General features: G+C 46.6%; 1 protein-coding gene across 6 annotated transcripts in view; it reads left to right on the top strand.

Moving 5' to 3' along the window:
- NOC2L (NOC2 like nucleolar associated transcriptional repressor) overlaps window positions 1–21,496 on the top strand; it is a 60,051-nt gene that overhangs the window by 18,514 nt on the left and 20,041 nt on the right. For all 6 annotated transcript variants that reach the window (XR_003254855.1, XR_003254854.1, XR_003254853.1 and 3 more), the window contains exons 11-15: window positions 474–585; window positions 6,558–6,671; window positions 6,853–6,954; window positions 11,746–11,889; window positions 18,618–18,731. Coding sequence is in view for 2 of the 6 variants with exons in the window: in XM_026074002.1 (XP_025929787.1) it covers window positions 474–585; window positions 6,558–6,671; window positions 6,853–6,954; window positions 11,746–11,889; window positions 18,618–18,731 (586 nt within the window). In the remaining 4 variants the exon portion in view is untranslated. The remainder of the gene's footprint in view (window positions 1–473; window positions 586–6,557; window positions 6,672–6,852; window positions 6,955–11,745; window positions 11,890–18,617; window positions 18,732–21,496) is intronic.

Genomic DNA, 21,496 nt, shown 5'->3' with positions numbered 1-21,496 from the left:
CATGAAGCCTCATGCCCTCACTTTTGTGCCCAAAGACAGGCAATGGGGAAGACACCGTAGGCCTAGAGGACTATGTTCTCATGATAACAGGGGCTATTTCACATGACAGTCACTTCAGGGCAGTTGTGATTACTGCTGATTAAAAATCCAGACTCTTTCTCACCGATTCACTTGGAAGGTAGGGTGTAAGAGGAGCATGTGCAATTAGAGACCAAGGCCAGAGGAGACTGAAGAAGTCTGTACAACTAGCTGCAGAAGCTGAAAACCTGGTGTTAGTGTTATACCTTTAATGTGTGCAAATTCTGTTTCCCACTATGGGATAGCTCGAGCAGCTCAAATAGTCTGCTGTGCAATGCTAAAGCTGTCTGTGTTTTGTAAAGAGAACAAGAAGGGCTCTGAAGTATCACTGAAGGCTGTAGATTTGGTTTCTTTATCAACTTTGTCTAATATCCTTTCCTCTGTTTCCTCTCTAGGCTGGTACCCACGACTCGTTTCTACCCTCTGCGCATGCACTGCATCCGTGCACTTACACTGTTGTCTGAAAACACCCGGACCTTCATCCCAGTCTTACCATTTATCCTGGAGGTTAGTCAGTGCCTATTGATCTAGCAACAGCTGATGCCTGGCATCATGCTTGGGACCAAGAGCTCCCAAGGTTGCATGCTTTGCTCAGCTCTCTTAAAATCCCTGGCAAACACCATGAGACAGAATGTATTGTGTGGTTAGTAAATAGGATTAACTTTTACTGGCCTGGGAGGTAAGAGTATCTGAGATAGCTGAGTACAAAAAAGGCATTTCTAGAACTCTGGCAGTCTCAAGATCGCCTAAATGAAGGTGAAGATCTTGCTGGGAAGAGGAAGACGTTCATTCCAAGAGAATACAACTGTTGAAAATGAATGCTGTTTCACCCTTAAATAGTCAGGGTTATTTTTCCCTTCACTGTCTCTCCCCTTCCAACCTTCATATTTACAGTGCTTAGAGTGAGCCTGAAAGGAGCTGGAGCTTTTGGGTAGAGTTTTTCATATTTTTCTTATGCATTTCCATTATTGTCTGGTCTGGGACAAACACACATCTCTTTGCCCTTCCAGTATGCTATGTTATTTTGCAGCAGATGGAGTCTGAGGCTTCATGCTTTTTAGCATCACGTGTGGAAATAGGTTCATTTTACAAAATGAGTCTGAGCTTTTGGATTCCTCAAAACATGGAGTGTGGAAATAAAGTAGAATAACTTGAATTTAGAGCTCACCCTTGTCCCATCCCTGACTTGTGGGGAAAATTGGGGTTTAAATGCCAGGAATTTAGTATTAAATCAATTGCATTTTTGTGTTAAGAGTATGTTTATTAGTAGTTTATACGTAATGAATAGGTATTTTAATTAGGGATGAATCGTTATATACTCTGGCAGATCAATAGGTGGTGTATAGCTGTTCCATTGCACTTCCAAACAATGTGCTTATAACCAACCACAACACAACTCATGTTTGCAGTATGTGCTTAACCTTTTTTGAGCTGTTTATGAGCATAATCATGTGTTAGCATGAGTCTTGACATAGCAAGGCCTCTCACTTAGTGATAGTAGGTCCTGATCGTATTGATTCTGATGCACAGAGCTCTGTTACCTTCCTATGTCTTACAAGCTGGTGAATGCAGGTACTGGATGATTAACCAATGTGGCAACACTGAATGCTTCATGCGAATGCAGAACCAGAGCAGCAAAGCCCACACTGGCCAAAAGAATTGAAATGCCAGTATACAGATGTGAGGTGGCAGCTTAACGAGGTACAGCTCAGCTGCCAGTGCTGCGTAGAGGTGCTCTGTCAGCCTGCTCTGCCTATAATACAGACTGCATTAGGACAAACCTTGAGAAAGGTGGTTTGGCTAATGCTTTTGGCACCTGGAGTAGGCAAAGGATTTGCCAAAGAAGACTCGAATGCTCAGCTGGTTGCTGTAACTCCCCAAGCTGTCATAACTTGATGCTGTTAGTGTGTTCATATATTAACAAGAGGGGAAAAAAGTTTCTAACAACTGCAGGCAAAGGGAAGTGGAAGCAAAAGGCCCTTCTAGAATTAAGAATTCATTTAGGAAAAAGATCCCTGCGAGTGCAACCTGACAAAATTCAGTGTCTTGCGCAAGACTGATGCCTTGCATCTTCCCTTACAGTGATGCTAACAGACCATCCAGCTTTCTTACATATCGGACTCCTAGCATATCTTTCCACATAGCTCTTTCTAGCCTTGCTGCTGTGAGGTGGTGCAGCCAGATTTCACCAGAGAGCAGTGCTATCATGGGGAGCAGGACAGGAGGAGGAATGTAAAATCTACAGTGGATCAGCATGAGGCTGGATGTTAGGAGGGGAGGAGTGAGGGAGACTGCTGTAATAAACGACTTGAGCCAGCCAGGCTCATTCCTAATCAGGTTCTGTTGAAGGAAAGGCTTTTGCGGTTTTATGTTGTTGTAAACGTCCTTCGCAAACCACATCCTCTGAATCTGTGGAAGCCAGCGATGTTTATAAATCTCCTCCTGCCTGCCCCCCGGCTGCCCGCCACTGCTCCCTGGCCCTGGCCTGTGTGGCTCTGCCTTTGCCTGCTTCCTTCCTCTTGTTCGTTCATATTTGAAATTCTGCCAACCAGATTTAGTGATAGAAGCATCTCCTTTCCATTTTGTGAGGCAGTGGGACTTGGTTGGAAGGAGAGTGGTTTCTATGCTTCTTTTTTTTTTTTTTTTTAATGCTCTGAGAGATAAAGCCTTTTCCCTTCAGAGCCTTCTCCCCCTTTTTGCATTCTGACCCCTGACACTTTGGCTGTAATCTGTGTTTCAGGCCCCAGCCAGATGTTACTGCACCGCACACTGAGCTTTCTCCCAGCTTCCGTAAGCCCCCAACCACATCCGATTCTGCCRTGTGTGTTTGTGAGGTGCTGCTTGGCTTAGCTTTTCCAGGTGGTGACAACAGAGAGATGGTGGAGGGTGAATGTGTGCATGTGTGTTGTTCTGTTTGCTTATTCTTTCACATTACTTTAACAATTACATTGCTTTAACTTTTATAACCCAAGGTGACTGGGATGGAGTCGAACTCTCTAATCTCCCAGCAGCTGCCAGCCTTCCTCCTCTGCAAGGAATCCATCAAATATATTCTCTGTGGAGTTTCCAGGAACATACAGGAGCTACTCTCTTTGCCCCTCCATCTCTTCCCACCTCCATCCTCCTCTGTTACAGATRTATCTGAATATCCATACAACTCATAGTATATGTCTTGCCACAAACTGTCTTTGGGCRGGAGATGTTACTGCCACTGTGCAGATGGGATAGCAGGAAGCTTTAGCATGTAGAGGGGAAGTGACCTGCCCAAAGTGCCAAGGAGTCTGTGGCAGTGCTAGCKGGGGAAGCCTCCTGGTGCCCAGCTCAGTGCTTTAACTATGAGCTTATTTTTACCAGTTCACAAATTCAGCAGTGACTTACTCAATAGACATTTAGTTCCCTGTCACCCTGTGTTATGAAACAAAATCACTTTAAGCCCACTATCCAAACCATCGTAAGACTGAGGAATCTGGTCAGTTTGTTGGTACTTGGCAGGAGTTAGTTTTGGGGGAGTTTGAAGCCTTCATTACCCAGCCTGAGATGTGCTCCATTTGATACGAAGGCTGCCCAGTCAGTGTTGCCATCCAGTGGTGTCTCCTCTTGGACTCTGCTTTTTGGTGTGGGTGGGGGGGGCAAGGGTGGAGTCTCCATCCTTGCAGATATCAAAATCTGACTGGATTTGACCCTGAGCAACCTGTTCTGGTTGAGAAGGGGGTTGTACTAGATGACCTCCAGAGGTCCCKTCCGACCTCAACTGTTCAGTGATCGAGTGATCCAAGTCAGCTACTGCAAAAACTTGAGTAGCTTGTCTGAACTTGACAATAACTGGACTTTTCATGAGCAGCTTAGCGGGGCTGTCTCAGCCCTTCCCTTAGCAAAGTGGGAGGACGACTGAGAGGCAAGAGGGAGAACTGCAGCCCTGCTGTCAGTTGGCCTGGGACAGCTAGCTGTGGGATGACCYAGGTAGAAGCCTTTTGCTGAAGCCTGAGAGGAATGTGGGTGGGATGGGGCAATATAGTGGGAGTGCCCTGGGTGCAGACTTGGTGTTTTGTTCTCCTGGCAGTGCAAACTGTACACCCTTCCAACTTGCAATGTAAAAGTTAATGACTGTGAACTAGAAATTGCCAAAAAACCCACCTCCTTCCTACCTGTGTTGCCCTGTCCTTTCCTCTGTCTGCTAGTGGTTATCACTCAAGCCAGACTGGTGGCTTGTGACTATTTCTGGCCCTCTAGTCCTTCATTTTTTGCCTTTCCAGCCTGCCACAGGATCCCTAGATGTCAGTCATCCTCTCCTTCAGCCTGGCTATTAGCTCATCCCTTCTTCTCAGGATTGGGATGGGAAACACACTTTTCTTCTATCCCACATGCCTTGACAGCCTTCCTAGCACCTCCTGGGAGGAAGGTTTTGAGACCTCTGATTGCATTTCCCTGCTTGCCTAGTGGTGTGTTAGGATCCCACAGAGCCTGACACCATTTGCTTTAATGCATCTGGCCTTGGGGATCAATACTGCTGTTTTGGCCAAAGAAATAACTGTGCATAACGAGGTTTATMGCATCAATTCCCTAGGCTAGCTAGGGCTCTTTGTTTTCACAAGCCACCAAGCTCGTCCCTCCCTTCCAAATAACCTGGGCTGACAAATAAAATGCAAAAAAATCAATAGTCGTCTCTGTGCTTTTCTGGCCTGGGGGCATCCATGTGACCTGAAAGACCTTCTTTGCCCCCACCTCACCCTCTAGCAATCAGTGTGCTGCATTCCCATGTTGTTGGGCTGGTTGGGGTCTGCTGTCAAATATATTGGTGTTGCACAGAGTGAATGGAAAATGTTTCCTGTACAGGCTTGAGTTGTAAAAGGGCTGAGGATTCTAGAGGCTGAGTGTGTTTGAGGTAGGGGGGAGGAACTCTAGATTGTTCTTGGGCTGCTCGAAAACATGGGCAGCTGGAGTATGTTTTTGTTGGCCCCCCTCAAAGGTTGTCATCTTCTACGCAAATGATTACCATTTGTTGGTTGGGGTTTTTTTGTTGTTTTTTTTTTTTTAAATGAGATCCAATTGCTAGTGGATGCCTCCCTTGATTGCCACTTGTTAACTAATTGATAGGGATCTCTGGGAATCTGCTGTGGGCCCAGTGGTATTTGCAGTTCTCTATCCTCTTACTCCTGAGTTGTGCCCCTACCAGACTGGTAAAGGGCACATTTGCACTGCTGCTCACTCCAGAAGTTTTCTGCTCTRTCTTGTGTCACATGGCTCCAGGGGAACAGAGAAGCACAGCATACAAAGCTATTGGTATAGTGTACCCTCTTGYGAGATGTCTGCCCAGGGCAGTAGGGACTTGAGACGGGTTCTGGCAGTAGCTGATTTCAGCTGAAGATAACTTTCCTTTGTGCTGAGCRCAGCCTTTCTAGGAAGTGAAGAATGAAAGTTCTCATTGATTCATGCTATCCTTCACCAAGTAAAGCTGGGAAACTCCTCACAAAAAGGAAGGAGCCTTGATTACAGTGTGTAAAGTTTTAAGGCAGTAATGGCACTTCTTAATTAAAACCAGGTTTGGGATGTCACCCTGGAGAGTCAGCCACACGCCTATATACAAACTTGCTTTTTCTCTCTTCTTTTTTGTACTACGTAAGCTTTGTACCTTCCATTTCAGAAATGCTACTCTCGCCACTGTTATCATGAAACAAGCTCTAGAAAAACACGAAAGCAAAACTGCAGGTCTGCCATTTGACATTATATACCGTGTATTGGGTATCCAGCTGCACCCCAGAGCTTGTATGTGCCTGATGTTCATTTTGATGAGTGGTGTGCATGGCCTCTTCTCAGACTCTGGAAAGGGGCCAGTTTTTCCCATATCCCTTGCTATAAAATGAAATGTGTCCATGGAGAATAATACGTGCTTATTCAAAGCCTGCTCAGGTGTAACTGATACAAGGGACTCCAGGGGGAAATGCATTTGAACAGAAACCTTGCTTGGCAAGGGATGTTTGTCCAAAGGACTTACTGGTCTCTCTACTGCCTAGGAGAATTCAGACAGTTCTTTCATTGACAATAAAAGGATAATGGATTTGGTGTAAGCAACACTTGGTCTTGCCATGGAAAAGCATCTCATCTTAAGGGACAGCTCCAAAATATGCTCAAGCTTGTAGTACAGTCTTTCTGACTGTTAGAAGTGTGGGTCTGCTGAGGAACAAATCTTCAGTTTCTCATGCTGTTGTTTATGTTGTTTTTCTTTTGCCTCACACTTAGATAGCATCTTTTGCCCTCAGATCTCCAAAGCTTCAAGTGTGCTTTTTGTTTACTCCTTAACTGTCCCCTGATAGGGCATTAAGAAAGGCTGTGRAATAGTGATCAGAACAGGCAAACAGGAATCAGGGTTTCTGGGTTATCCTCTTAGCTTTGCTACCAACTGCATGGTCTTCGTTGAGTCACTTGGCATCTGTTCTGTTTTGTGGTGTGATCATCTTTAGACTCAATTTCTTCTGTTGCAGATTTTCCATCAAGTGGATTTCAACAAGAAGCCAGGACGTATGAGTGCTAAGCCTATAAACTTTGCAGTGATCTTGAAGCTGTCTAATGCCAACCTGCAGGAGAAGGCCTTCCGAGTAAGTGGAATCCTAGCTGCCACCAGTGCGCACCCTCGGAAGTGCAGCTTCTCCATGAACAGCAGAGTTGCCTTAGTGATGTTTTTTGTGATTCTGTTCCATAAGGTTGGAGACTTGTTTCCCAACCTGGAAGGTGAAAGATTTAATTCCTGATACCTTTATTTCTTCTTCCTCTACTCAGGATGGACTCATTGAACAGTTGTATGACCTGATACTTGAATATCTCCATTGCCAAGCCTACAGCATTGGATTCCCGGAGTTGGTTCTCCCTACTGTTATTCAGGTAAGGTGTAAGACACCTCTTGGGCATGCCATGAATGAGGGCAGAGTGGGATAAGGCCACTTAAATTAACAGTGAACTCTAGATGGTCCTTATAGTGTGAGGGGAGGACCATCTGCCTTTTCCTAATCATGTTTTTTCTTTGCATTTTGGGGTATTCTTGGGAAGAAGCAGAGGAATCACGCCTGGTAGAGGATGAAGTGTCTGTAGAGTTAGCTACTCTCTTGGGAGACAAAGTGGGGCAAAGGGCTGCTTAGCTGCTACAGAGATGCATTTGCAACTAGTGAATGTGGATGGGCTCTTGGCAATTTAGAGCTGTCCAAATTGTTGCGTTGTCTCTGAGTAGTACCTGTGCTTTTCCTTACTTTATGGCCTCTCTCACATGATCTCCACAAGATGGCAATCTTCCCTGCGTTCACGGTATCTCCATCAACTGGGGCACTTTCCTTAAGTCCTTCCACACAAAACAGCAGAGTTCCTGTCTCTGTCCTTCCTCCTTACTGCACCTAACAGCCGTGCTGTGAAGTAGTACCCTTTCCCTCTCCCCTGGCATTCCTTTGTGCAGGGTGTTCTTCCTAGCTGCTGTCATGTTTGCATACTTCATTGTACACAACAGCACTGTCTAATAGTCAGTGCTATGCATCTGGGTGTATAGTATGTAATCCTTCCCTAATATCTTGTTAGCTGGGTGGCTTCAGTTTTGAATGGGCCGTGACCTCTCTAGTTTGAGCAGTGAGATTGCTCAGTGCAAACATGTTGGAACTTGTTCCCTTCTTTCCTCCCAGTCCTCTCTATTTTTAACTCATGAGTGGCAGGTGTCATACAAGTTTGGCAAAGGGTTGCTGCTGTATCCTGCTTAGGCACACGCACCCCTGCTTTGCTTTGATGCCATTAGCCTGTGTGCCTGCATACCTTGTTGCTRTGATGCCTCTGGTTGACATGGGAGTCAATGTCTTGGTTGGGGCCCACAGGCTTCTTGGGAGGCAAATCTGCTTATTCCTGCCTACTGTTGTAGGCTGGCATCTGTCAGGCGCATGACTCTTGGCTGGGTCCCTGCAGCCTGGCACAGGCCGTTGCCTAGCTGGCACTAGGCTGCCTTGGCTAATGTGAGCTGACAGGCACTTTCTGTGCTAGGCGAGCAGCTCCTGTGCTTGCTCTCGTTTTGCGTGCTTCTCACTTATTGGTAGTGAACAAAGCCTTTTCCTCTCAGCCAGCAGCTGTTGAGAGCATCGAAGCTGTCGGAGCCGATGTTCTAGCTGGAATGAAACACGTCTAACGGCCCTCTGGCACCAAGCTCCCTGTGGCTTCCAAACACACCCTGGGACCAGCCTGTRTTTCTGCAGAGAATTAATGCTATCAGGTTGCTATTTGGCTGCCACTAACCACAGCCTCGTGGCGTCTGCTGGGCCAGGGTGCTGAGGTTAGCTTCCCAAAATCTCAGAGTCTTCGGGAAAGTGTGTGGGGGAAGGCTTTTCCCCTGGAATGATTCCAGTGAACTATAAAAATCCATCTGTCCTGATTCTTCCCCTCCCGATGAGCTCACACTTCTCTCAGTGCCTTGTTGTAAGGGCTGGATTCCAGCTGGCRAGGGGTACTTTCCTCATCTTCTGGTCAGCGGCTTTGGGAGAAGCTAGGCTGAACTGACTTCAAACTGAACTTTAAAATCTCCTTGCCTGGAAGGCAGGAAGCACCAGGGCAGATCAAAGGAAAGCAGAGCCAGTAGGGGAGGGAGCCGGTTCAAAGGCTTCTGTTCTGCCCAGCCGTCTGGGACGACCCCTGAGCAGCAACTGCCTCCGCAGGCTGCTAAGGAGCTCAGAGTGCAAACTCATGCGTCTGAATGCTTAGAGGAGACTGTTTCTTCCCTCTCCGAAGTCCTAATTGGCATCACAGAGCAGAGGTGGAAGGTTAAAGGGGAAAACTTGGCAAGCATAGATAAGGGAGAGGTACTGCTGGATATAGGCAGGGGATGGCACCATCTAGGCATGGCTTGCAGCTAGGCAGAAGGGCAGGAGGTGCTGGTGTTTCCAGCCAGCAGCCACTCCTGTTGCTGGTCCCTCTCTGCTCTGAGTTGAATATTCCCTCTGCTTTTTGTGAGTGGAGGATTGGGGTTGATTTAGGTTCCCTGGAACACACAAGCCCAGCTGCTTCAGATCATTTATAGCTCCCTGCGTCATTTACAGTAAGAGGAGCTGGGCTTTTGCTGTGGTCTCTGCTGGTATAAACCATTGGTGTTTAAGGCTGGCAGGTCAACAGAATCAATCCCACTAATCACAGAGTTGTAGGAACTGGCACTGGATCTTGACCACACACACGCACACACACACACGCRCACACACAGGTTCTGATTGGTTTTATTCTGGAAAGGTATGGTTGTCGTATTTGGCAGAGTGGAGAAACACACACACAAAGTCCCTTTCTCTTTCTCTCATCTATCTTCTTTTGGCTTCTTGGTTGTTCCTTGCCTCTTAACACAGGGCTGAGATCTCATTACCTCTTGTTAATATCCGTGGCAGATAGCAGCAGGACTGTGAGCGATTGCAGGGAGGAAGGAGGGGGAAGGAAGAGACGAAGCATACGGCTATGAGAGTGAACRCACAGCACCAAACTGCACAGATAGAGCCTGAGATTTTGCAGGATTTCTGGTGACACTTCTGCAATGAAAGAAAAATGATAATGTATGTGGCAGYGGATGAAATGGATCTGGGACTGCAGCTGTGGGGATTAAGCAAGATAAATTGAATGACAAATACATCCCTCAGTGGAAATAAATATGCAGCACCTATAAAAAAATAAATATTTTAGAAAAGGGGAGGGGGATGAGGATGGGACAGATTTGACTAGCAGAAGAATAGTTTTGCTGATGGTTTGTTTTTACTTGTTCGATAGGCTGTTTGCTTTGTGAAATAGGGGAAAGTTGTTTATTTTATCTCCATTTTTCTGAGTTGGGTGAATGATGGTGGCTGGAGCTATCCTGGGGATAAAGGACAGGGAGAAGCCCCTGCTGCTAGGTAATGGGAGACGTTCTCCGTATGTGTAGCAAGCAGCAGTTCTCGCAGCAGTATACCCATCAGGAGATCAGTGCCCTGACAGAGAGAGGCCAGCTGTGACTGTCACCTCTTGATTAACATTTAATACCTATCCGCTTGGCGTGTAAGATCAAGTCAACATGCAGGCCCGACAGGAGGGAGACATCCTTCTCCTTCTCCCAGCTCTCTCTTCTGAACTGGAACGTCATAAAGTCATAAAGAGAGAAAACAGTACTGAATTTGCTGTCTAGAAACCCATTACCTGTATCATGATAGCATCAGCAGGTCCCAGTTGAGGTGAAGGCTCCATTGTGGTTAACCATTTTCTTTTGCCCTGTTAGGTTTATTTCTCTAAAGCAAGTGCCAGTGTAGTGTATACATAGCTCCAGCAAAGAGCCTGCCCTGCAGAAGGTGGAGAGCTTTCCAGAAAGTTGTCTTGAGGCCAGTGAAAACTGTTAGTAGAGACTGAACTGGAATTCAAGCCATGGGTCAACCTGTGCACTCCCATCTCTTTTTTTGTCAGCAAGGGTATCTGCTGCWGCCTCAGCTTTTGGTTTGGAGGTGTCAGAGCAGTGCAGTGGTGTTGGAGGGTAGTTTGCATTGGAAGGGGAGATCTTTTTTAGTGGGGAGAAGAGGGGTTTGCTTGAGGACAAGGCTGTTGAGATTTAAAAAAAAAAACCTGCTCTGTTTGCAATGAAATAACTTCATTGTTTGGGAGAAGTGAAGCGTGTTTCCTGCTTAGAGACAGGGCAGGGGCAGATTCTCTGTGAGTAGGATGGCCCTTACCCTGTCGGGCAATAGTAGGGTTTGTGGTTTCCTGTCAGGCTAGCTGTTACCCTGAGGGTTCCCTGTAAGGCCTTGGGTCTAAAAGAAAGAATTATCTAGGCACATGCTGTGCGAGTTGTCCACAGAAGAGAGTTATTTTGTAGATTTTTCTGTGGTGGGTGTGTGGGTTTGTGCTCCTGAAAAATGAGAGTTGCCAGTTGGAGTTGGGGTTGGTACGGTCAGACGTTAAGCAAACTTCACCCCATATGACTCTGCAGATGGCTATCTGTCCTGACCCACAGCTCTGCTGCTGTAACAGCCCCAAGCTCTCCTACAGAGCCTTACCAAAGACCCTTAGTTCCAGTCCACAGACTCCCCCACTCTGTGCCAGTCTCAGTCTCTTCTCAATCTCTACTTCAATCCCAGCCTTCAGTGTCAATGCACAGCCCCATCTATTTGGTATTCCCGCCTCAATATCCACCAGCGTTCTATAATTTTAACCCACAGACACCTTTTCCCGTTATAATCTTGGCTTCCCTGTGCTTTTGGCTGACTAACATCCACAGATATCCACTGTTATTCCTGATCTCAGTATATCTATTCCATAGTCCCTCACTAGTATTTGAAATACAATGGCAGCTGGGAGCTGAGGCCCTGAAGAAGATAGACTTCTTCCTGATGGCTGCTTAAACTCCACCGAGATATCCTTTCAGAAAGAAGTACACTTAAATTGGTTGAAAAAGCTGTTTTTAAGTAAGGCTGCTGAGCTGGACTGCATACAAACATCTGGTCTGTCACTGTATCTCTTTGCATCCTTTCAGCCCAGGGTGGCAGGACCCCCATGGTTGAATATGGGTGATACATTGGACTATAGAATGAATTGAAGGGAAAAGGCGCCCCATGCTGCCTGTCACTGGGGGTGGGAGATGTTTTTTGCTGATGGGATCTGTTTATGGAAACTATTACATTGCTTTCATTCTTCTTCTCCTTTTCCCCCTCCTAGCTAAAATCTTTCCTGAAGGAATGCAAGATTGCCAACTACTGCAAGCCTATCCGGCAGCTCCTGGAGAAACTGCAGGAAAATTCTGCCTACATCGCCAGCAGGCGTCAGAAAGCTACCTTTGGCGTGGCCAGCAGGGAGTCTGTGGTGAGCCTGCTACTTCGATTTGGGCTTCCTGGAAAGACAGTCCGGCTCCGGCTGCTGGGGTTGAGCGGGTGGCGGAGGGAGGAGGGACGAGGTCATGGAAATGGGAGCAGCTGGGGTGGGGTGGGTGTTCACAAACATCTGAGCTCGGCAGGGCTCTGATGCTGTAGCTGGCAACACTGCAGCCAAGAGCCTCATGGGAAACAGTACATAAATTATACCCTTCTAATATTTATAACACACACACGTATGAATGTGCCTTGCTTTGTTGGGGCATGTCCTTTGTTGAGAAATTTGCCTTTCTTCATCCCACTTTTGATGTATAGATGCCAGTTCATGCCTAAGGTGATGGGGGGATTTTTCCTCCTCTGTAACAGCGTTGTTTCTTCCTAGTCTGTAGAGACCAGTCTCTAGCAGTGTAGAAACAAGACATCAGCTGACTGATACGCAGCAGTTCAGGATCCTGAGGTGAATCTTAGTGCACAACCTTTCCCCCTTTTCCTGGGCTCTTGTGGAGATAGAGCTGTAGAACTGAGCAAGTTATGAGCCATAAGAGCAACGTTCAGGCACCCTGGACACTGTAGCTGCTTCTCAAGAAAGATGTTCCTATATTCTTCTGTCTGCAGTCCAAGCCATCCAGCCTGCTGTGAAGTAGCTGAATGCATTTGGCACCTAGAAAAGCTGCAATGGCTTGGGGCGGCTCGTATGGTCCATGGAGTTGTTTGAGCTAAATCTCAGGACAATTCCATCTTAGTGATGAGACGAAGAAGAGTGACTACAGTGGTGATGGAGGCCCACCTCTATCTTAGAGAATCAAGTGTAGCACAGGCAGAAAACAGTATTTTAGAGGATGCATTGGCTAATAGTTGGCCATCTGACTGCAACAGGGGCTAAGAGATGATGTCTTCCTGAAAAAAATGGAGTTGGTCAGAGTATTACCCTGGATGGCTGCGGGTTGGGTATAGTTGAACAAAGTTGAAATGTTTGAAATAACCCACCATAAAAGGGTGGGTTACACATGGAACAAGCAGAGTTGAGCTGCCCTTTAAGGCATGCCAAGAAGTAATGGTCTCCAGAGTCTTCCAATAAGGAAGTTGCTACTACCATTCAGATTTAGGCACTGAAAGCTGCGCACTGGCATGGCTGCTTGTTTAGGCTGTGTTAAGTAGTGACCTTGTGTTAAAAGGCTCCAGAAGCAACCATTTGGTCTTAATTCCATTGTACCATTATCTATGGACCTGTAGTAGAAGGGCAACCCTCTCTTGCTATCTTCTTTGTCTCCTGGTCTGCGATCTGCAAATAGATGTCTTCAGGGATTAAAGTCCCTCCTGTTGTGGCTTGATAATCGTACCTGTTTTGCAATTGTCTGTGAAATGCATGATAGATGAGGGTGGGGAGGGGGAATATACTCCTGTACTAGTATCTTCCTGTCTTATAAGACATGGCATTGGTTCCTCAGCCTGGTTAGAAAGTTGGTTGGCCTGTGCACAGGGGGAGATGCTGCCTTTCTCTTTGTTTTCCCTACTCCTAGAGTCTGCCTGCTCCAAGCCAAGTCCTCATAGAGATGCGGTAAAATATTGTCAAGAGATTCCATTATATGTCTTTGAAACTTTTTCTTTTGCTTTGCTCCATTCTTCTTCTGGAACCTGTGAACCTGCTAAACTGAGGTATTTGAAATCCAGGCCCTATATTAATGAAGCCAAAAGGAAGCCCTGTTAATGAAGCTTTGTTTGTCTTATCTTTGGGATGGGTAGCTTTTCGTTTATCCAGCACAGCAACCTTTACATCTCTGATAGATGAACTTTGTGTGTGTAAGCGTAAGTAGTGGATCTGGCTCTTTCCTGTCTGGCAGGAGAGAGGTGAAAATATCTCTGCCTGCAAGGTAATTGCTGGGGTCAAAGTGATCTCTGTGTGGCCACTACTGTCATTGAAAAGTCAGGAGTTCTCCCTCAGTGAAAGCTCCACCTGTTAGCATGGAGCTGAGCATGGAGCAGGAGTTGCAGTGCAGACTAACTTATCTACAGACACTCAGCGACAAGGACTGCAGGAAAATTGTCTTTGGAAATCCTGACGTATCAATGCCGGGACACAGCAGTGTTGTGGGATTAAGGGGCTGATGGAGCTGGTTTTGAAGTGACTAAGTAGTCTTTGGTTCTGTAAATGCTCTTCTGGATTGGACTGTTTTGCCATAGGAATTATGCTTCCCATCTGGACTGAAGTGGTTAGGACTTTGTTGTTTTGTATTTTTTCGCGGACAATGCTGTGACTACCCACCCACTCTGCAGAGGTAGAGATTTCAGCCTCCAGGGCTCTCCATGAAATGATGGGCTGGGGAAGATGTTTGTCTAAATAAAAAAGGGTTTCCAGCAGCTCTGCCACTGTCTGCATTTTCCCAGCAACTCTGGCTGCAGCCCCTTTTACAAGAACTAGATGATTATTTTAACATCTTACTGCCTGTACGGCTCCTTGTTGACGCTGGTGCACCTGCTTCCCCRGAAACATCTGCACCTGGGTGGCTGAGTAGCATGAGTCTGGCAGGGTTGGCTCCGGAGGGGCAGCAGCAGGCAGTTTGCCTTGGGTGAGGGAGGCAGGCACCAGTTTGCCAAGCATGCTCAGAGGGGGGCTGCGCCTCTGCTGTTTAAGGGGACGCAGCAACGGTGTAAAGTGCTATCCAGTGAAGACGCCTCGATTTCCAGTGCAGTCTGTATTTCTGCACTGTGTTGTTGCCCTTTGAGAGAAGACAGCCTTTCTCTTCCTTGGGTTAATGGGATATCACTGCTCCTGAGAGCAGAGGCAACAGCCCGCTCTATACTTCTGTGGGGTGGAAGGGACACGGTTGCTTATCTTTTGTGCCCGGGAAGCAGATTTTGTGGACAGTGGCCATGTATTTTCCCACACTCCTTTGCAAACAGATGGCATACATTTCCAAGAAGGGCCAAAGCTCTCACAAACGCTGCGCTTCCCAGAGTGATTTTGAGTGCCCCTAGAAGTCTGGGTTGAGTTTGCCAGGCTGTCTCCAACATATGTGGGGCATTGGCCCTTCTAATCAGCAAACTCTGCCGGAAAAGGGAAGGGAAGAGGGGGAGTGAGGGGAGGGGAAGAAAAAGAGGCCAAAAGTATTTGCATGTCCTCCTTGCCAGCAAGAGCAATTGAAAGCAAATGCTCTCTGGTATTCACATCCATGCATTTGTGCCGGCTCCCCTGTAGGAAGCAGAGCCCAAATTCTGAGCTAATCCTTCCATGCAATACACTGAAATCCAGCTTTCAGGGGAGGAAATGGGTTTAAATCAAGAGAACAGCAGTTTTGAATGTGATCAGTTCTGCAATCCTGAGAAGTGGGGGTGTTTTATAAACTCTGTACCTCATCAAAGGGTCTATATTATATAATTTTAAAGAAGAAATAGCCTGGTGATTGAACCTAGTGCTACAGGAGCATGGGGTGCAATGTTGTACTTAATATGCAGGGACCATAGAGGGATCCCTCCTTGCATCCTACGAGTGTGCTGTGGAGGAGTAGCCATACCAAATGTGTGCATGCCTGGCTGTTTCCATCTTCATTTAAGGCTGAGAACTTTAAGTTACACTTCCCTTTTATAAAAAGCAGGTTAATATTTGAGAGAGTGTGTTTTTCTGAGAGTATGATGCTAATGGGTTTACTGTGTTAATTAAGACCTCCCTGAGGGGAGCCAAGAAGAGTGGAACATGCAGCTGAAGTTTAATCCAGGAGCGCAATGTGCAACTCTGACCATAGGTTCCTTAGCACTAGCCTGGGCCCTGGCTCAGCAGGGGAGAGTGCAGGGAAGGAAAGTAATATATCCAGGCATGCAGCATGCACTGAGCTTGCATTACAGCCCTATGACTCCCAGGCACATCTCTGTGCTGAGCTGAGGAAACTTTGTTTAGGAACCGTGGAGCCAAACAGGCTGTTGCACTTAATGAAATGTGAAATGAGGGAATGAGATGATGGAAAACATTGCCTCATTTCCATGGGATTTCCAGATCTTCTGCATTCATCCCCATCTCATGTTTCAGATGGGAGGGTTTCTGGAGGGCAATGATCTTTGTTACATTTGTACAGGCCCTAGCACTGTGGGTTTGATCCGTGCTGGTTGCCCCCAGGCAGCACAGTGATGCAAAAGTGGTAATAGAAAGAGAATTGCAAATGGTTAAAGTGTGTATGAAGGCATCCACGCCCTCAAAAATCCCACTGAGGTGTTCTGACCGGGAAGATGGGAGTGTTTTTCAATGGTCTTTTTTTTTATCTGTGGATCCAGGACACTTTAAAACTAAAAACTATATTGGACAGAACAAATAGACTTTTGCCCTCCATAAGAAAAGTCTTTCTCGGAAGCTGTCCACACCACGCAGCATCAACAAATTGATTGATTACAGCTGGCAGCCTGGTACGAGCCTGATCTATATGTGGGGTGACTTTGCACTCCTCAGGAATTGCTCCTCTTGCCGTAGTGGTGGGTCAGATCAGTGGTGGAGCAGACAGTAAAGCTGAGCTGTCTGCTGGCTGGCGTCTCCACTGGCGAGTGCTGCTGGAGTCAGTGGTACATCAGCTGTGCTTTCAGTCAGCCTGCCAGGGAGGAGACGGGAGAGCAGACACAGGCTCCAGCCATGCAGACCTGGAGCTGTGTTACAAACAGTCCCATGGGGGTTGAGTATGGGGCCCGTGATTACCAGAAAAGGCCTGTTTAGCTTGATGCAGTACTGATAGCGCCTGTTTGAGCATGCGTAAATAGATTCCTTGCCATTAGAGTGCAGGTGACACAGGCTGGTCGCCCTTTAATTGTCAGAGTTTAGCTCCTGGTGCCAGCTACAGAGACCACAGATCATCTCTACTTCCCTCCCAGTGATGGGCCAAATCAAGAGCTGATATAGAGTGATGTATTTCATTTCACAATCTTCACTGAGTACTTGCTTATTTGTAAAAGCCAAGGATCTACCTTGCTGTTGCAGAGAGCTGCTCTCTCTATCGTATTCTTCGTACACTGCTCTCTAAACAAACTTTTCCCCACACCTTGGCTCACAGGCTGCAGCAAGCATAGTCCCCTGGTTTTGAGGCTCAGCTCCCTAGAGGCAGAGTTGATTTGGGGTCTGTTGAAGAATATTATTTAAGCTGCTGCTATCTTTTTTGCCGTGAGGATGGTTTGCTCCTTCTTTTTCCCCACCCACCCCCCCAGCTGCCCAGACAGGAGCATTGTGTACCCACAGCAGCCCACACAGAGTTGTGTATTTGCTCCCAGCACTGGATTCTGGATGCTCTTTCTGGATCTGTTCTAACCTCTGAGTGGATCTGTGCTAACCTCTGTTCTTGTTGCTTGTTCCCTTCCTCCTTTTCCTGTTTCAGTTTTTACTCATATGTCCTATCCCTTTGCTTGCATTAGATTGACTTTTTACTGTGGGCTAGTGCAAAGCCTTTGGGCACTTTGGTAATCCAGACAATAGGTACAGTTCTCTGTGGGTTTTAAGTCAAAGGGATGCTGCCAGGTTAAAAAGAATGTGTTCTTATTTGACATACCCTCTCTCTCAGCACTAACATGCCAGATGATTAAAACATGAAAGAATTTTTAACCATCTAATTTGCTTCCCACTATTTACAGTGTTTGCACATCTTTTTTCTCTCCACTCGGACAGCGGAAACAGGCTCGGCACTTCTTCGTGCTCTGCTTTCTCAAGGCTGGGTTGGGTCCAAGACCCTGCAAGGCAATGTTTGTTTCAAAAATAAACTCTTGGCTGTAGAACAGGCAAAAAAGGCAATCAAGCATCTTTTGTACTTGGATCTTGTAAATGCTTGCATGAGGTTTTTCTGAATTAAAAAACAAAAACTGAGCAGGCCACCAAATGCCTCCACTGAGGGAGCAAAGGAGGCAAAATTTGTCTTGATAGATCCTCTGATTGCTCCCTCCAAATTCCCTCTGATTCCTACCTTTACGGTTTCAGCTGAAGTAATTTCTCTTCCGTTACAGTAGACTGCATAATTTGACTTGACTACCCTGTCAATGCCTTCTCTCTAGAGCTAGAGTAGAAGTGTAGGTCTAGGGCCAAGATTGTAATAGTGAATCCCAGAAAGCACTCAGCTGATTTTAGAAGAGCCTACTGCAAGTTCCCAGCACTTCTGAGAATCGTGCCTCTTCTATAAGGGAGGAGTAGGAATCTGGGAACCCACATTTCTGGCCACCATGCTTGAAAACTTTGGTGGTCCTTCATAAGCCGAAGTGTCTTACACACAACCATATGGATGCCCCTTTTAGAGGAGCTTCTTCCAGCTTTAATAGCAGGTCCAGCGCTGTCCTGTAGGTCTTCTCCTTTGATGAACCTTATGCCCTGCTATACTTCATCTGTCTCTCCGCTGTGATTCAACATTCGTGACACTGGTATCCTGTGCTGTTGCACTAGTAAGCTGTTGCATTGGCCAAGCTTTCCTTTTGTCCTTTGGCATTCTTTGATCTCTCTGCAGAGCCCAAGCATTGCTTTACCTAAGGAGAGCTGTCAGTCACACCACTCCTGTTTTAGTAGTTGCTTAAATGACTGTGTTTGAACTCACACTTGGTCCTGCCTGCAGTCTTAGTCATGGATGCCAGTTCCAATCCAGAAACTGGGAACAGGTGGTTTGGGACAGGGTCTTAAACTCCCCTCTTGACTCCCTGTATTTGCTACATTTGTATTGCAAAACTTCTGCTTTGAACACCCTCCTTAAATTTGCATTCCCTCTCTCCACGCAGGAACAATGGGAGAAGCAGATCAAAGAGGAGGGGACACCTCTGACCAAGTATTACACTCAGTGGAAGAAGCTAAGAGAGAAGGAGATACAACTGGAAATCAGTGGCAAAGAAAGAGTAAGAATGAAACCACTGACTTACTGCATATTCAGCTGTGCCATGGGAAGAAAGGAGAGCATGTCCTAGCAGCAGGACGATGGGTGGCCAAAAACAGCTCCATTGACGTGGGCTGAAGTTGTCTTGAACTGAATGGATGTGTAGGCTGTGTGTTTTTTGAAAGAGCATGGGTAGGTCTGGATGACACAGCCTAGCCAGTGTCTTCAGCTCCCTGGGGGTCTGTCTTGCTGGGATCCCTAGGAGCAATATCCATGTCCCTTGCTTGTGTCCTGTTGTTTGCCCAAGCTAGTAAGAGGTGAAGTAGTGCTAGGATAAACTTCCCGCTGACTGCTGTTTCTTTGTAAGCCTGCTTGCTGCCCAGAGTCAGTCTCGAGGCAGCTTTGTTGCTGATGGTAGTTCAACTTGACACCTTAAAGGTGTGTGAATTTCAGTGTGGGTTATCCAGTTTGGACTAACACCCAAACCTCCAGTGAAGTTCATGACTTGGCTTGGGGGCCTTGGCTGGACCTCACCTCTAGCAATGAAGCCAAGCATTATAGTTAGACACTCTGCTTAATTGCTTGGTTGTATTGGTGGTTGGGTTGTTGGTTGTTGTTTTTTTCTTACCTGTGCCAGCAATGGCACCTGGGGGCAATAGCCTTACTGTGGATGCTACTTTAGGAACAGGTGTGTGATGCAGTTTTGAATTTTAGACTCTACCCACAGTGCCTGTTCTGTGAATTCATCCCCACTTTCATAGGCCTAGCTTTCCAAGAAAGTGAGGAGGGGAAAATGCATCTGTTCTTAACAAGGGGAATATCAGAGATGGATTTTGTTTAGCAGTTTTTTGTTTCACCCATATGCATGGCTGGTTGTGAGGTGGGACTTGCTGTCTGGATGAAAGTGTTCAGACTGCCATTTCCCACATTTCCTGCCCAAGTGAAGGTTCCCTGGCCATTCCCCCTGGCACTGCACTCCAGGATGCAAAAGCTGGGAGCTTGCTTAAATTAGGAGCCCAAAGGAAAGCTGTCTCAATGCTAATGCAATGAAAGTGGCTGAGCTAGGCTGTTGGCCAGGAGCAGGAAATAGATATAATTGGTGTCTCCAGCATATGGTGGGGAACAATTAAAATAATCGATGGGACATGAGGATGATTGGCTCTGAGCCAAGTCCCAGAGCATGGTAGAAGACATAGGATATCCTACGATATGCTCAGAATTGCATACCAGCCTGAGATAAGGCTGGGAGACTGAAATTCCCTGGGGCAGCTGTGCAGGGGGAACAAAAATCACCAGCAGGAGAATGTGGCCTTTGCAGAAACAAAGTTGCCCAAATGGGGCTAAGAAACAGCAAAAAAGGGATTGTTGTGAGTGGGGCTGACCTCTTAACCAAAACTGGCCCTGCTGCTGTGAGCTGAGACTCTTCTGGTACTGAAGCAGCTATCACCCGGAGGAAGGAGATAAGCCTTTTGCATAGACGAGCCCCGTGTCGTGTTAAAGGGAGGAGAGGAGTTAGAGCTCCTTGGTATAGCAGGGACCAGCTGAGGTAGAGAGCTCCCCTTTAGGGGGGATTCCTTTAGCCTAGCAAGGTTCAAGAGGATTATGCTTAAGCCAGGGGTAGGCTGAAGGGCAGTGACAGAGACCTGTTCACTCCTAGAGGAAGTGGGCTGAACAGATAAACTGTAGAGGGAGACAGATTTTGGAGTTAGCTTTCAGAAAGGCCTGTGGCTGCCTGATGTCTTTGCTTGGTGAATGGGCCTGTTGTCTCTCTCGGTGGGGACTGCTAGCTTAATGATGCAGTATTGTGAGCCCCAGCAGGAGAGTGAACGCCATGAGGCCCATTAGGGCTGGGAAAATCCATGTCCTATTAGCAGCCATTTCGGGGAGAAAATAATAACAAAAAAAAAAATCAGCTTGTCTCTCAGCTGCTATGAGCTGGAACCTGCCTTATATAACAACGCAGACCCTGTCTGCCTGTTCTGTTTGCTTTTCCCAATGGTTTCTAATGGGATGCAGACTAATCGGCTTCGTGAGACTCAGTAGATAGTAACCCTCTAGCTGGGGATTAAAAGACTGGCCTCAAAAATTACCTAGTTACTGCTCCTGTTTGATGAACACAGGCTGTATCTGTGAGCTGTGGCTCAGTGCAAGCCCTCAATCCTTTGCTTTGTAATTGCTCCACAGCTAGTAGGAATTTCTGGTGTCTTTATTTTGAGGTGATCAACTTGAGGGTGCTCCTGTGGAGTCTCAGAAAGCTGGAGGTGGCATGACTCAGGATGATTCAACACCAGGTCCTTTTTATTATGCTCAGGTTGGGTTCAACCAGTACTGACGTCACTCAAAACTGGCTGCTTTGGGAAATGAGCACTCATGTTTGTATTTTCATAGTGCCTAAGACATTCCAAATAACAGTTTCTGCTCCCTGCTATACATGCCCTGCATAGTATACTAAGGAATTTTTTCCACAATGTCGATGGAAATCTCTCTGCTGCACTCCCTTGAATTGAAGAAGTTAGACTCTTCCACATTCTGTGCACAAGACATTTTGTTCATACGTAGTTCCATTTTCCACTTTAAAACATACTAAGTGATATGTTCCATGGAAATATCCTACACTCCAGGTGAGTGAGGAGGGAGAATAAGGTCTTGAATGATTTTTACATTTCATTTACTGCTGCGGAAGAATAACAGTGATCAGGGTCATGGAGAACATGACTAGCAAACAGAGACTTGGGCAGTTGATGCAGCTGTTGTTTGTTGTTCACAAACAAAATTGGGTTTCTGCTT

This window comes from Apteryx rowi, unplaced genomic scaffold, assembly GCF_003343035.1.
Source record: "Apteryx rowi isolate R43461 unplaced genomic scaffold, aptRow1 scaffold_38, whole genome shotgun sequence".
Lineage (NCBI taxonomy): Eukaryota > Metazoa > Chordata > Aves > Apterygiformes > Apterygidae > Apteryx > Apteryx rowi.
Note: the sequence above shows the minus strand (reverse complement) of the source record. Positions and strands in the feature narration are given on the sequence as shown.